Raw genomic sequence first — 16,450 nt, 5'->3', positions numbered from 1 at the left:
GGGAAAGCCCAGTTGTGCCTGCTTAACAAAACAAAACAAAACAAAACAAAACAAAACAAAACACTTCTTACTGCCTTTTAAGAAGATTAACTCCTCTTCTTTTCTTTTCTTTTCTTTTTTTTTGTAGGATTTTACTTATTTACTTTAGAGAGAGCAAGCAAGAGAGAGCATGAGCATGGTGGCAGGGAGGGCAGAAGGAGAAGCAGACTCCCCACTGAGTGGGGAGCTGATGCAGGGCTTGATCTCAAGACCCCAGGATCATGATCTGAGATGAAGCCATATGCTTAACCAACTGAGCCATCCAGGCTTCCCTTTATTTCTTTTTAGTTAAAAAAAAAAAATTTTTTTTTAAATTTTCAGTGTTCCAAGATTCCATAAACAAGATTGTTTATGCACCACACCCAGTGCTCCATGCAATACGTGCCCTCCTTAATACCCACTACCAGGCTCATCCAACCCCCCACTCCCTCCCCTCCAAAACCCTCAGTTTGTTCCTCAGAGTCCACAGTCTCTCATGGTTTATCTCCCCCTCCGATTTCCCCCAATTCACTTTTCCTTTCCTTGTCCTAATGTCCTCCATGTTATTCTTTATGCTCCACAAATAAGTGAAACCATATGATAATTGACTGTCTCTGCTTGACTTACTTCACTCAGCATAATCTCTTCCAGTCCCATCCATGTTGATACAAAAGTTGGATATTTATCCTTTCTGATGGAGGCATAATATTCCATTGTATATATGGACCATATCTTCTTTATCCATTCATCTGTTGAAGGGCATCTTGGCTCTTTCCACAGTTTGCTGACTGTGGCCATTGCTGCTATGAACATTGGGGTACAGATGGCCTTTCTTTTCACTACATCTGTATCTTTGGGGTAAATACCCAGTAGTGCAATTGCAGGGTCATAGGGAAGCTCTATTTTTAGTTTCTTAAGGAATCTCCACACTGTTTTCCAAAGTGGCTACACCAACTTGCATTCCTACCAACAGTGTAAGAGGGTTCCTCTTTCTCCACATCCTCTCCAACACTTGTTATTTACTATCTTGTTAATTTTGGTCATTCTTACTGGTGTAAGGTGGTATCTCAATGTGGTTTTGATTTGAATCTCCCTGATGGCTAATGATGATGAACATTTTTTCATGTGTTTGTTAGCCATTTGCATGTCTTCTTTGGAGAATGTCTGTCATGTCTTCTGACCATTTTTTGATGTGATTATCTGTTTTTTGAGTTTTGAGTTTGAGGAGTTCTTTATAGATCTTGGATATCAGCTCTTTGTCTCTAGTGTCATTTGTGAATATCTTCTCCCATTCCGTGGGTTGCCTCTTTGTTTTGTTGACTGATTCGTTTTCTGTGCAGAATCTTTTGATCTTGATGAAGTTCCAAAAGTTCATTTTTCACTTTTGTTTCCTTTGCCTTTGGAGATGTGTCTTGAAAGAGGTTGCTGTGGCCAGTGTCGAAGAGGTTACTGCCTGTGTTCTCCTCTAGGTTTCTGATAGATTCCTGCCTCACATTTCGAGTTTATCTTTGTGTATGGTGTAAGAAAATGGTCGAGTTTCATTCTTCTATACATAGTTGTCCAATTTTCCCAGCACCATTTATTGAAGAGACTGTTTTTTTTCCACTGGATATTTTTTCCTGCTTTGTTGAAGATTATTTGACCATAGAGTTGCAGGTCCATATCTGGGCTCTTTACTCTGTTCTACTGGTCTATGTGTCTTTTTGTGCCAGTACCATGCTGTCTTGGTGATCACAGCTTTGTAGTAACGCTTGAAATCAGGCAACGTGATGCCCCAGTTTTATTTTTCTTTTTCAACATTTCCTTAGCAATTGGGGTCTTTTCTGGTTCTATAAAAATTTTAGGATTGCTTGTTCTAGCACTTTGAAAAATGCCAGGCTCCCCTTTAATTAACTCTTCTGACTTCTGCAGTTATGTCTTGAAACACTTGATATGATCATTTGATCTTTTATTCTTATATCTAGAATCTATACCAGACTGTCTCTAGGGTATATGGGATATCTCTTTATATTTGAAGGATTTGAATTAAATAATTGGATATAGTCTTATCTTTGTTTTATATTGTAAAAATCTTCCTGTTTGCTATCCATCCTTATTTAGGTCTCTGTCTCACTCTGTAAGTGTTTTAGAAGCACTTTGAAAGGCTGTCCTAACTGTGTAGCTTCATTTGCTGTAGCAATATTCAACTGGTTTTTAAGTTGTTTTAACTCTTCTAGTACAACTCTTTTTTTTTTTTTAAGATTTTATTTACTTACTTATTTAAGAGAGAAAGAGAGCATGACTGCACAAGTTGGGGGAGGACCAGGGGGAGAGGGACAGGCAAACCCCAGGCTGAGTGTGGAGCCCAACTCTCAGTCCCAGAACCCTGAGATCATGACCTGAGCCAAACACAAGAGTCAGATACTTTAACCCGCTGAGCCACCCAGGTATCCCTCTTCCAATACAACTCTTAATTTATGTCTTCAATCTAGAGAAGAAACTGGTTGTGATTATACAGGAGTACTTTATTTATTTAGGAATACTTTATTATTATATTGTTGTTGTTATTTTATAAAAATAGTATGTGACTTTGGAAATGCGGTAAAGTACAAAGTAGAAAATAAAGATCGTCTGTGATCTCTCTACTCAGTGAAAAATACTATTAACATTTTACTGTTTCCTTTTAGCTTTTTTTTTCCATGCATTTTATTTTTATTTTTATTTATTTTTTTTTTAATTTTTTAAAATTTATTTTCCGCGTAACAGTATTCATTGTTTTTGCACCACACCCAGTGCTCCATGCAATCCATGCCCTCTTCAATACCCACCACCTGGTCCCCCCAACCTCCCATCCTCCGCCCCTTCAAAACCCTCAGATTGTTTTTCAGAGTCCATAGTCTCTCATGGTTCACCTCCCCTTCCAATTTCCCTCAACTCCCTTCTCCTCTTTAACTCCCCTTGTCCTCTAGGCTATTTGTTATGCTCCACAAATAAGTGAAACCATACGATAATTGACTTTCTCTGCTTGACTTATTTCACTCAGCATCATCTCTTCCAGTCCCGTCCATGTTGCTACAAAAGTTGGGTATTCATCCTTTCTGATGGAGGCAAAATACTCCATAGTGTATATGGACCACATCTTCCTTATCCATTCGTCCGTTGAAGGGCATCTTGATTCTTTCCACAGTTTGGCGACTGTGGCCATTGCTGCTATAACATTGGGGTACAGATGGCCCTTCTTTTCACTACATCTGTATCTTTGGGGTAAATACCCAGTAGTGCAATTGTAGGGTCATAGGGAAGCTCTATTTTTAATTTCTTGAGGAATCTCCACACTGTTCTCCAAAGTGGCTGCACCAACTTGCATTCCCACCAACAGTGTAAGAGGGTTCCCCTTTCTCCATATCCCCTCCAACACATGTTGTTTCCTGTCTTGCTAATTTTGGCCATTCTAACTGGTGTAAGATGGTATCTCAATGTGGTTTTAATTTGAATCTCCCTGATGGCTAATGATGATGAACATTTTTTCATGTGTCTGATAGCCATTTGTATGTCTTCATTGGAGAAGTGTCTGTTCATATCTTCTGCCCATTTTTTGATATGATTATCTGTTCTGTGTGTGTTGAGTTTGAGGAGTTCTTTATAGATCCTGGATATCAACCTTTTTTCTGTACTGTCATTTGCAAATATCTTCTCCCATTCCGTGGGTTGCCTCTTTGTTTTGTTGACTGTTTCCTTTGCTGTGCAGAAGCTTTTGATTTTGATGAAGTCCCAAAAGTTCATTTTCGCTTTTGTTTCCGTTGCTTTTGGAGACATATCTTGAAAGAAGTTGCTGTGGCTGATATTGAAGAGGTTACTGCCTATATTCTCCTCTAGGATTCTGATGGATTCCTGTCTCACGTTGAGGTCTTTTATCCATTTCGAGTTTATCTTTGTGTACGGTGTAAGAGAATGGTTGAGTTTCATTCTTCTACATATAGCTGTCCAGTTTTCCTGGCACCATTTATTGAAGAGACTTTCTTTTTTCCACTGGATATTTTTTCCTGTTTTGTCGAAGATTATTTGACCATAGAGTTGAGGGTCCATATCTGGGCTCTCTACTCTGTTCCACTGGTCTCTGTGTCTGTTTTTATGCCAGTACCATGCTGTCTTGGTGATCACAGCTTTATAGTAAAGCTTGAAATCAGGTAATGTGATGCCCCCAGTTTTATTCTTGTTTTTCAACATTTCCATGCATTTTTTTAAAAAGATTTTATTTATTTATTTGACAGACAGAGATCACAGGTAGGCAGAGAGGCAGGCAGAGAGAGGGGGAAACAGGCTCCCCGCTGAGCAGAGAGCCCGATGCGGGGCTCGATCCCAGGACCCTGGGATCATGACCTGAGCCGAAGGCAGAGGCTTTAACCCACTGAACCACCCAGGTGTCCCTCCATGCATTTTTATCCTGTTGGATCAGGATATATATCATTCTCATTTTTCACATTTATTTTATTTTAAAGATTTTGTTTATTTATTTGACAGAGATAGAGATAGAGCACAAGCAGGGGGAGCAGCAGGCAGAGGGAGAGGGAGAAGCAGGCTCCCCGCAGAGCAGGGAACCTGATGTGGGACTCAATCCCAGAACCCTGGGAACATGACCTGAGCCTACCAGGCACTTAATCAACTGAGCCACTCAGGCGCCCCTCATTTTCCCCATTTAATACTATATCATAAGTTTTCTCCTTCATATAGCATGATGAGTCATTAAGAAATTTTTGTACATATATTTTAATTTTGGGGGGGATTTTCTTATTTTAATGCAACACATTTTATTCAATGGTTAACGCAAAGTTGGGCTTTTCATTTAATTCCACTTTTTGTCAATTAAAAATAATGCTCTAACATTTTTTCTGTGTTATTTCATCATGTGTGCCTTCATTTATTTCCCTGGGATTAATCAAATCTTAGAAGTAGAATTACTGGTTGAATGGATATCAACATTTTTGGCTGGTTGATACATACTGGTAAATTATGCTTTCCTGAAACTTTTACGTAGTTCATAATCTCATCAATAGATCATCCAGCTAATTGTTTCATTTCAACATTGTTATGATTTTTAAAAGATTTTATTTTTAAGTAATTTCTACACCCAGTGTGGGGCTTGAATTTATAACCCCAAGATCATGAGTCTTATGCTCTACTGAATGAGCCATCCAGATCCCCCCATTATTATGATTTTTTGATTCTTTCATTTTGAGAGACAAAAAAAAGTATCTCACTTTTTGTAACTTTGATTCATATAAGGGTGAACTTTTTTTTTAATTTGGTTGTTACCATTTCTTTTAGAATTAACCATTTGTGTTTGTTTTCATGTATTAGGATCTTAGTGTTTTGTCTTTAATAAATTTTTTATTATATTAAATTGAATTATATTAAATTTTTATTATATTAACTTTTTGTCATATTGATTTTTGAGGAGTATAATACATACATATTTCATATTTTAATCTATTGATGTTTTCCTTATTTTCCTCATTGCTTTAATTTAAGAAATACTTTTTAATTCAAAGACTAGAGAGAGATTCACCAAGGTTTCCTTTTTTCTTTTTCTTTATGGGTTGATTCTCTCTCTCTCTCTTTTTTTAAGATTTTATTTATTTATTTGACAGATCACAAGCAGGCAGAGAGGCAGGCAGAGAGAGAGGAGGAAGCAGGCTCCCTGCTGAGCAGAGAGCCCGATGCGGGGCTTGATCCCAGTACCCTGAGACCATGACCTGAACTGAACGTAGAGGCTTAACCCACTGAGCCACCCAAGTGCTCCAATTCTCTCTCTTTTTAAAAATTTTATTTAAGTGATCTCTGCACCCAATGTGAGACTTAAACTCATGACCCCAAGATCAAGAGTCGCATGCTCTCCTGATTGAGCCAGCCAGGTGCCACAAAGGCTCATTCTCTCTCTCTCTCTTTTTTTTTTTTTTTTTAAAGATTTTATTTATTTATTTGACACACAGAGATCACAAGTAGGCAGAGGGGCAGTCAGAGAGAGAGGAGGAAGCAGGCTCCCTGCCGAGCAGAGAGCCCGATGCGGGGCTCGATCCCAGGACCCTGGGATCATGACCTGAGCCAAAGGCAGAGGCTTTAACCCACTGAGCCACTCAGGCGCCCCAGGCTCATTCTCTTTTATAATTCATTCTGATCAATAAAATTTAGAGTTTAGTTTGAAGTCTGATATTAGATTTGGATAGATTCCCCTCCCCCCATATCTCACTGATCATCTTATACCTTTTGTTCCTTCCATTTTGTGATGTCACATTTATCATATATTACATTTTTACCCTAGTAGGCCATCAGGGTAAGACAGTATTTTGAAATTGCCTTCTTAGTCTTCCTCTCGAACTATTCTTTTGGGGATTTGCTCATTTGGAACTTTTATGTTCCAAATTTATGTACTCTGCTCCTCTTTTGGCTCTATTTTTTTTTCCCCTTCTGTTTTCAATTTTCATTTCTGCACTTTAGAATTTTCAAAAAATTAATCCACATGTGAACGCTTAAAGCCAGCTGCACTATTATATTCATCATTGTATTCCCTGTAGCCTTTACTGATTTTTTTTAAATTATAAAATTAAAACTAGCTCTTACAGAAAATTTAGGAGATAAAAGCACAAAGAAGAAAATATTCTTACCACTCAAGATGTCCTGCTATGGCTAAATATTATACAACATAGAATTTACTAGAAACTATATAGTATATGTAGTGTTTCATGTATGTATATAAATATATATAAAATTCATATATGTATAAATTTTTTTTACATTAAGGCAGCAGTCTATACATACTATTTTGCTGTGTGCATTTTACTTATAATAGTTTCATGTATTCTAAGTATTCCTCCGTGCCTTAAATAAATTTTAACTCACCCTCTAGTTATTTGACTAAAGAAATTACTTTATGTGAAGGAATAGCCTATCCTTTCAAAAGTGAATGGACTTCAGACTGACAGTATAGCCAGAACACTTACTATCTTTGTTAAGATGCAAGTGTGTGCATTTAAAGGTGTGTCAGCCAGTGCCTAATTGTTTTGTGAAGGTTGAGTGAATAAAATCAAAGACAAATCGGTGGTATATCGGATGTTTTCTAGGGAGCCTAAATGGTTTTGGCCACTTCAAGTCACTAGGGTGCCACAGTCCAGAACTGATCTTAGCTCTCACTGGGTCAGAAGAAGGAGGGACTCCAGAATTTTTAGGGTGGGAGGAATTCGATGCCAAATCGAATTTGCGAAGCCTATGCCTGTAAAGTAGGGGCAGTTAGAAGTCAAAGGGGGTGCATTTGGACCCACATTGCCCCATCAGACATACCAGCCTAAGACTGGAGGGAACAAGTAAGGTGTGAGGAAAAGCTGTTGCAAGCAAGAGGCTGGTTCAAGGAGAGGAGGTCGTGGACTAGAAAAGAGGAAGAAGGACGATCGGAAACACCTAGAAAGTACACATTGGCACTTGAAGTTTCCCAGTTTACATGGATGCGACCATGCGATCCATAGCTTTATATTCTCTCAGAGTTCAGCAGCATGACCTCTGGGGGGGTGGGGGCAAGAGTCCTCAGATGTATGTTCTTTGCATCCCCAAATTCTTATGCTTGAGTAAAGTTTAAATATCCAGGATAGCTTTGTTGGACTGTAGTGGGGGAGAGTAGAGGAAAGGAATATTTCCAGAGAATTTTGAGAGGTGGTGAAACCACCAGGACTTCAGAGTGTTGTCTCTGGGGGAAATACCTCCTCATTCTTGCTCTTTCATGGAGAGTCAAGGGGTTATCCAACAAACCATGTGACAGCTGGCCCTGTGTGGCTGGAACAGAAGGTCCAGGGGGGCAGTCATGAGATAAAATGAGAGAAAGAGTGCTTATAACCAGTCAGGAAGGCCTTCAGTAAGAGGAGGCCTGGGATTTGGACTTTATCTTGGCAGTATACAGTTGGCGTTGAGAAAGAGAGAAGTACTATATAAATACCCCTTTGTACCTTTACAACTCTTTTTTTCCACATGTGCTACAAATCTTTATTTTTCTTTTTTTGAATCCCATGTTTTCCAACCAAGTGGATTGAAAAACAGATAATTATAGTGCAAATCTTATTTTATATTTATTTCCATTTATAAAATCAATAGTGGTCTTCCTAAAATTCTGTAAACAGAGTTGAAAACTTTCTGAAAGAGGAGATAATGATACTGAGGCTATTAACTCTCTACTTTCCTACTACCAGTCTCACAAGTTTATTTCCTTGTCTTTTGGCTAACGCATACATTGTTCCGTGAAACTTGAGCATCGTAATATACTGATGGTGTGGGCCCTGTTGAATGTTACTAATACAGGTTAGGTTGAAAAATCTTAAAGATTGGTGCTCTATCTTCTGTGTAAGAATCAGTGAATGAATTTTTAAAAAATATTTTATTTATTTGACAGAGATCACAAGTAGGCAGAGAGGCAGGCAGAGAGAGAGGGGGAAACAGGCTCCCTGCTGAGCAGAGAGCCCCAGGACCCTGAGATCATGACCTGAGCTGAAGGCAGAGGCTTCAACCCACTGAGCCACCCAGACACCCTGTCAGCGAATGAATTTTAAGTGTGAACTATCTCATGGCTAGAGTGTTCTGTGAGAACAAAGTTCTTTTCTGTTTATCTACCAGTATATTCTGAGCACTAGTATAGGGCTCGACTCACCAGAAACAGAATTAACAGTGTGCAGAGGGAATAAAAGTGTATGCGTGATTCCCAATTCTAATCCCAAACTGGGATTTCCTATTGTTTTCATTTCATGGCATTCCTTTGTCTCTCCTTGAAGTTATCTGGTGTTAAATGAAGGTAGATTAATAAAACATGTGGAAAAGTCTGGTGAAGTTTGTTAAGATATTTGGAAATATTTAATTTAATTCATAAATTACTATTGAATATTCCCTTGACAATTGTGATCTTTATGAATTGTCCAATTCAGGTACACGTATTTTCCTTAATAGCTTACTATATGCATTTAAAAAGAGACGGGCCAAATGTTTGTGTTTTCGTGAGTGCCCTTGGACGTAAACCCGTTTGGAAGAACAGGGTTGCGTGAAGTAAAGGGCGAAATCCCTCCTGCATGTTGACTTTGCAGTTCCTACTTACTACGTTTCTTCCTAGGAGGATGACCAGTTTGGCCGGTGTGATGAACTTTCGGGGTATCTTGAAAGAATTAAATTTCAGATGTTACATTTTTGAGTGTCCAGAGACAACTGTAATAATTAGGAAATAAGAGTTTGAAGAAAGCATAATATAATTTGTGCTGTTCTCTTTGATTTTAACAGGTAAAAAAGCTCCAGTTTTATTTAGTAAAGAGATGATTGAGTCAATGAAGGAAGGTTCAGTTGTTGTGGATTTAGCTGCTGAGGCTGGCGGAAACTTTGAGACCACTAAGCCAGGAGAACTTTATGTCCATAAGGTATAGCAAACAGCTTCTTCTGAGTACGAACCGACTCCCATGTATTTAGTGATTTGTAGGGGAATGTTTATTCCTTTAAGTATTTAGAGAAAGTGAGGCCTGAAATTTTTTAAAATTAAAAACAGGTATATTTAAAGCTCTTTTGAAATCTGTATTTGTTTGTGAGATGTGTATATATTTATAAAGGTATGTAATTTCACAACTTAGCCTTGGCTATGGCAGAGACGTGTTCTAGAAGGATTGTGAAGAGATCGACCTTTCTGACTATAGTTTTGTTCATGTAGGGAGTTACTCACATCGGCTACACAGACCTTCCCAGCCGAATGGCCACGCAGGCCAGCACCTTATATTCCAACAACATCACCAAGCTCCTGAAGGCCATCAGCCCTGACAAAGATAATTTTTATTTTGAAGTGAAAGATGACTTTGACTTTGGTACGATGGGTCATGTCATTAGAGGAACTGTAGTGATGAAGGTAAGTGAAGAGACCTGTTCCCTCCTGAGTTTTCATTAGAACTGTGTTTTAAGATTTCTGTTTTATGGAAGGATCCTATGTTGGAACTGAGATAAAATCTAATAAAGGGTTGATGTGTTGGGTTTATACCCATAAAAAGTGTTTAGAAATGCAGAACGATTTAAAGAAAAATTTCACAAAGGTTTACATACACATGAACTCATCCAAAATATGCATTGCTTTTGAAAAACAGAAACAAAACAAAAAACCAGAACTGAATAAGGTAAAAGTTAAACTTTCCCCTTGCCACCTATCTCCTTTTAGGGGATTGGTCTATGTTTTTCCCATATATGTTCTGTGCCTATAGAAATTATGTATCCATGCATGTGTAACAAACATTCTATATTTATATACACATATATATTTTATAAAATAAGTTAAAAGTGACATGAATTTATTTAAGATTACTTTTTTTAAAAAAAGATTTTATTTATTTATTTGACAGAGAGAGATCACAAGTAGGCAGAGAGGCAGGCAGAGAGAGAGGGGGAAGCAGGCTCCCCGCTGAGCAGAGAGCCCAATGTGGGGATCGGTCCCAGGACCCTGGGATCATGACCTGAGCCGAAGGCAGAGGCCCTAACCCACTGAGCCACCCAGGTGCCCCATTTAAGATTACATTTAAGAGGGGACTGGCTGGCTCAATCAGTAGAGCATGCTGCAACTCTCGATTTCAGGGTTGTAAGTTGAAGCCCCACGTTGGGTGTAGAGATGGTTTAAAAATAGATCTTTTAAAAAAATATGTTTAAAAGAAGCCCCCCCTCCCCCAGCACAGTCACTATCTTCTGTGTTTTTGACATGCTGGACTGACTGTTAAAAAAATGTCTGTTTTTCTAATTTCCATTAGGATGGTGAAGTGATTTTCCCCGCTCCCACCCCAAAAAATATTCCTCAAGGTGCCCCAGTAAAACCGAAGACAGTGGCTGAGCTGGAAGCTGAGAAAGCAGCTACAGTCACCCCCTTCAGGAAGACGATGACTACGGCTTCTGCATATACAGCTGGTGAGAGCCCCGTTCATGAGGATGGAGTCCTGATGGTTTGGATTTTGTAAGAAATGCATTGAGTGTCAAAATTAGTGAATGAGATCCTGTTGTCCTCCTTTGGATTCCATGAGGAAACGGACCTGTTAGAAGCAAGTTTACGTAAATGGGTTACTAGTCTCACCTCCGCGGCCTTGGGGATCACGCTGATGGCTGACCCCAGAGATACAGGAACTTGCTAGATACTGGAGTAAATGTGTGTGAAAGCATAGATGGGCTGTTAATGCTTTTCTGTCATAGAAAACATTTAAAATACAGCTGTTAAGAGTTTCATCTTACATCAAATATATCGGGTAGTGATGTGTGTCAGATTATGTTGGTGCTAAGTGCCTATATATGTGGTTATTTATTTATCTTTATGAGTTATAAAATGTCAGTTATGATTGTCTGCATGTTGCGTAAGATTGGGGAACCACATGTTTGCGGTGAAGAATAAACAGTAGGAGACAGGTACGGCCCTTGGTTCTTTGTCGAACATCCTAAGTTCTTCAGCTAGTAACAAATTTCAGTTTTTAAATTTTCATTTCTTTAAAATTTAACACAAATTCTTTGTCTTTTTCATCTTTATGAAAACATTAAACAGTTGCTGTAAAATAGTGGTAAATATTCATTCTGGTTATGAAGTGTTAGAGTCTGAAGTATGGACATTTGGTTTTTAAATTGGTTTCTCTCTCATCAAATGAATTAAAATTATTTAGATCTACTTGGAGCCAAAGCAAAAACAAAACAAAAGCAAACTATAAAGAATTAAGGACCAGCAGCAGGCACATAATTCTTGTAGCCTCAGCATTCTCCAAATTCCCCTGTGAGCCCAGATGTTTGAAAGAGAAAAATGTAACTCTTCTTGAAGAAAGAGCAATTCTCAGCAAGATGACTGAAAGCCTCTGATTGTGAACATGGTGAATAAATGGGGCAATGTCCCTACTTGCACTTGCTTGTTTAAAAAAAAAAAAAGAAAGAAAGAAACCAGATTATTATATTGTACCTGGAGAGGATTCTTGGGAGGACTGTAAATTTCAATTTCTCTTTGCGATTCATGAGGAAATACAGTGAGGCACATAAGATGTTTTATTTTCCTAGGTTGTTCTTTCGTTTGTTAAGGTTTATTGTATTTTAATAGATATAAAATTAGCATATTTTAGTGAATAAAAGAATGGCCTGATACTTGTTTTTCTTTACCTTAAACTTCTTCGTTTATAATAAAAACAAGTATTTTTCTTTTATGTGTGTGTTAGGAACCTATTTGAATAGCATTCTCCAAAGAATATGATTTGCTTTCTTTTCCCTATCTTTTTTTTCTCTGCCTTTCTCTTTCCTCTGTTACAAAGACTATAGAAATACATTATTATTATTAAATATACTATAGAAAAGACATTAGTTTACTAAAGAGTTGATTAAAAAAACCTTTACATAGGTGATTTTTATCTTAGATGCCCTATAAAAAATGGACTCCAGATTATGATAATTTAGTGCTGCTTGATTAATGTGCTAATTTAACGAATGCTAAGCATTTCACTAAATACTTCATATGCCTTAACCTATTTACTCTCTACAAGACCTCAGTGAGGTGGGCATATTATTATTTTCTTTTTCCAGGTGAAGACAGAGAGGGTTAGTAATTTTACAGATGATGATACTATGGCACAGAGAAGTTAAGTAACTTGCCTGAGATCACACAGCTAGCAAGCAGCAGACGCACAGTTTGAACGAGGCAGTCTGGCTTATGAAAACATATTCTTAACCACAACTCTATATAGCTTCTCTGATGTTTAATTAGAGCACAAAACAATATTCTGTCTCCTCTCCCTCCAGATAGTCAACAGGCCATGTATTGGAACCCTGGGCATTTTATATGTGGGTAAAGGAATATAAATTAAAACTGCAGTCTTATTACATGATCTAAAGTAAAATTAATGTCAATTCCTAGATGTTCTAGATGTTCCACTTATAAAGAAATACTTTGTATCAAGGGGAAAAAAAGTACCTTACTCAAGAAAGTTGAATTCCAGCTCCCTGGTGCCCCCTTTGCATTCTGTTTTTACTGACCACTAGGTAACCCTTCCTTCTGTTGCAGAACAGCGGTCCACATGGTTGCTATTAGGAAAGGCAATAATTAAAGATGTATGTTCAGAGCTGACTGCTTGTATTCTGCACATTCTTAATTTAATTTGTTTTTTGTTTTTTGTTTTTGTTTTTTTTTTTTTTCCTTTTCTTTGTAAAATCCTGTTTGCTGACTTGGTGTTGAGGCTGGAGCTGAGTGCCCCGGCCAGCAGTCCAGTCCAGCTTCAGGAGCAATTGCAAAACTCCTGTCCCCGGGGTCGAGGGGGTGGAGGAGAGGCCATATGTTTTGGGGAGGTGCTGGAGTGAATGAAATCCTTCCTACTCTTTTAAAATCCCTCTTCCTCAGCCAAAGCTGAGTGACATGACATTGGCTTCAAAACACTCCTGTCTTATAAAGGTCATGTCTTGCCCAAGTAGAAAATGCTTGGGTAGATCCCGTGTAGGTCTCTAATTCTGGAGCAAAAGCACTTGTATACACATGTGGCATTGTCAATGAAAGTCAAAACAGGGAAGAGGACAATGGGGAAATTGTTATTAAGGTGACTCATAAATTTCACTAGGTCTTTGCCCCTTATTTTATTTTGGGTGGTGGTGGTCAGGAAGCCGAGTTTTGTCCTTTAGCTTCCCCTGTCCCCCATTGTGAAATGTGTAAAAATATCTCACTATTGGAAGACTCATTACTGGGTGCAGAATGTAAAAGCATTGACTATTTCACATTTGTGTGTGCTTTTAATCTTGAGATAATTGGATGTCAGCTCACACTCTTCTCTTTCTGTAGGTCTCACTGGGATGCTGGGTTTGGGCATTGTGGCTCCCAATTTAGCCTTTTCCCAGATGGTGACCACTTTTGGCTTGGCTGGCATCGTGGGCTACCACACTGTCTGGGGAGTGACCCCTGCTCTCCACTCACCGCTGATGTCTGTGACTAATGCAATCTCAGGTTTGCTCTTCTCTTGTTTTCCCTCATTTTAGGTTTTCATGGGCTTATTCAACTCTCCAGTTGCTTTCAATGAGGTTTCCAGAGTCTTTATTTACAAATTGTATGGCTTGGCCTCTGAGGTGGGTGGTTTGGGCTCTCAGAGTGGGGAGGGCAGGGCTAGAAGTGAGGGTCCAGCAGAGTGAGCGTGTCAGGCCTTTGGGCTGCTCCCATTCCAAGCAGTGCAGAGCCATTGTTCTTTCTTTCGACTGTAATTTCTTTAAAGAAAGGATTCCTCTGATATCACAGAATCGTGCAGCATCGTTTAGGGACTAGTCTTAGATTCATCTAAACATTCAGCGGTAAGTAGGCCACAGCTGTCGTTAGACTTACTGTGAAGCCTGTGGAACAGGAAGCAGCCAGCCAGCCAGGGAGGCGTCCGCCGAGCCTCAGACTGTGCTGCAAGTCTTCGCAGGGGTCCGTGTCCACACAGCTGCACAGGAGCTCTTCTCTTTGGCCCCCAGGGATGCTCAGATCTGAGGGGGGAGACCCACCTCAGACAGTCGGGTGTTGGGGCCTGCCCTGGCGTGGAGGCCTTGTGCTGCCAGTGCTCCAGACACTGCTGCCAGGGGGCTCTGCAGGGATTGTGGCTAATTCCAAGGGGCAGTGTACTCTGGAGGGCTCAGAGTCATGGCTTTGCCCTCCTCTGTTTATAGTTCATGCATAGTTCCTTCCAGTTCAGAAGCAGCTTATCTCCCCACGCTCCCTTTTTATCTCTTGTCCAATGACATGATCGGTTTAGATCTTTATCCGGGGCACAGAGCTAGAAAGTTGAAGGAAGTCCAAAGTTTTATGCAGAAGGAGAAGTTTTAACTCTTTGCCTACAAGAGTACTCCAGTGATGGTGATGCGTGAGGACTTTGTCTGTTGTGCCTGTCCTTGTGAGATCCTGTGACATTTCATTTGTCCTTGTCTCTACAACCATTCACCATCTTGATTCTTTCTTCCTAGGATTGACCGCAGTTGGTGGGCTGGCACTGATGGGAGGACATTTGTATCCTTCCACAACTTCTCAGGGCCTTGCCGCTCTTGCTACATTTATTTCTTCAGTCAACATTGCAGGTACGGTAGTAGTGGTATTGAGAGAGTCCAGAGTGCTATTAAAAAAAAAAAAAATTATTTATTTGCACAAGTTCTAGACCCAGAGTGGGGCTCAAACTCACGATCCCAAGATCAAGAGTCACATACGCTTTCACCTGAGCTAGCCAGGTGCTGCCCCGGTTGATTGCTATTTTTTTTTTCTTTTAAAGATTTTATTTATTTTTTGAGAGAGAGAGAGGGAAGGCATGAGTGGAGGGGAAGGGCAGAAGGGAAGCTGGAGAACTACGTTCTTGTCTCACAGAGTCAAATGAATCTTGCAGACAACAGAGAGTGAATAGAGTGTTAAAAGTTCATTAAGTGAAGACACAGAGAAAGCTCTCGAGAGTGAGGGGGTCCTGACAGGGTTGCCCTTGAGTGCTATTATTAATGAGGACATGAGAAGCAAATATCAATCTATACAGAATAGACATTTGGATTTTTTTTAGACATTTGAATTTCACAAATTTGATTGTGCCTTTAAACATTGTTTCACTCAGACCATGAATGCGCTCTGTGAAGAAAAATTATTTTGCCCACTTGTAATTTTTAGAAAATGTTTGATAAAAGAACACCCCCTCCCTCAGTGCCCCAAAATAAACAAGCAAAATGATTGTCTTGCTGCAAGTTAACTGGGAAGTTATTGAATGCATAGTTTTGAATTAAGTTAACTTGTAGCTATCACCATAACATCTGTAAATGAGTATACTGTTAGATAAAATTTTAGCCTTTGCCTTATCTTAGCTTGTGTTTCTGAAAACTGAAAGCCTAGCACATGTGTAAACTCATTTGATGCTATGTTGTAGCTGAAAAATTAGATGATGGCTCCAAGAAATCTGGTGCCTGTTGATGTGGCATTTTTTTTTTTCTTTTATCACTTATTATAGGTTTAACAAAACAGAATAACTTATTCGAAAAAAATACTAGCCTTTGATCTTTTGCATTCCCAAGCTGTTTGAATGCCTGTTTACTTGTAGTCATGCAGAAATAGTTGGAAGTTTTCATAGGGTTTCCTGCCTTCAGTGAAACTGGCTTGAGTGATAGAATAAATTTCAATTTTGAGGTTCTAAAATGTTACTAATATATTTATCCCTTGGTGATAAAGATGTCTTTAAAATGGAGAAATTGCACCAGTTTAAAAATCATGTTGCTCAAAATACCTCTTTCTGTTTCATATTTACTTTGATAAGGTGGATTTCTGGTGACCCAGAGAATGCTGGACATGTTCAAGCGTCCCACGGATCCCCCAGAATACAATTACCTGTATCTGCTCCCTGCTGCTACCTTTGTTGGAGGATATCTAGCTGCCCTCTCTAGTGGTTATAACATTGAACAAGTAAGAGGATGTCTT

The 16,450-nt window shown here is 39.1% G+C and overlaps 1 protein-coding gene across 4 annotated transcripts in view; it reads left to right on the top strand.

Moving 5' to 3' along the window:
* LOC111141000 (NAD(P) transhydrogenase, mitochondrial) overlaps positions 1–16,450 on the top strand; it is a 98,857-nt gene that overhangs the window by 37,202 nt on the left and 45,205 nt on the right. For all 4 annotated transcript variants that reach the window (XM_022493307.1, XM_022493308.1, XM_022493309.1 and 1 more), the window contains 6 exons: positions 9,301–9,434; positions 9,719–9,910; positions 10,794–10,947; positions 13,826–13,987; positions 14,974–15,084; positions 16,290–16,435. In XM_022493307.1, coding sequence (XP_022349015.1) covers positions 9,301–9,434; positions 9,719–9,910; positions 10,794–10,947; positions 13,826–13,987; positions 14,974–15,084; positions 16,290–16,435 — 899 coding nt within the window. The remainder of the gene's footprint in view (positions 1–9,300; positions 9,435–9,718; positions 9,911–10,793; positions 10,948–13,825; positions 13,988–14,973; positions 15,085–16,289; positions 16,436–16,450) is intronic.

This window comes from Enhydra lutris, unplaced genomic scaffold, assembly GCF_002288905.1.
Source record: "Enhydra lutris kenyoni isolate GAN:26980312 unplaced genomic scaffold, ASM228890v2 scaffoldscaffold5, whole genome shotgun sequence".
Taxonomy (NCBI): Eukaryota; Metazoa; Chordata; class Mammalia; order Carnivora; family Mustelidae; genus Enhydra; species Enhydra lutris.
Note: the sequence above shows the minus strand (reverse complement) of the source record. Positions and strands in the feature narration are given on the sequence as shown.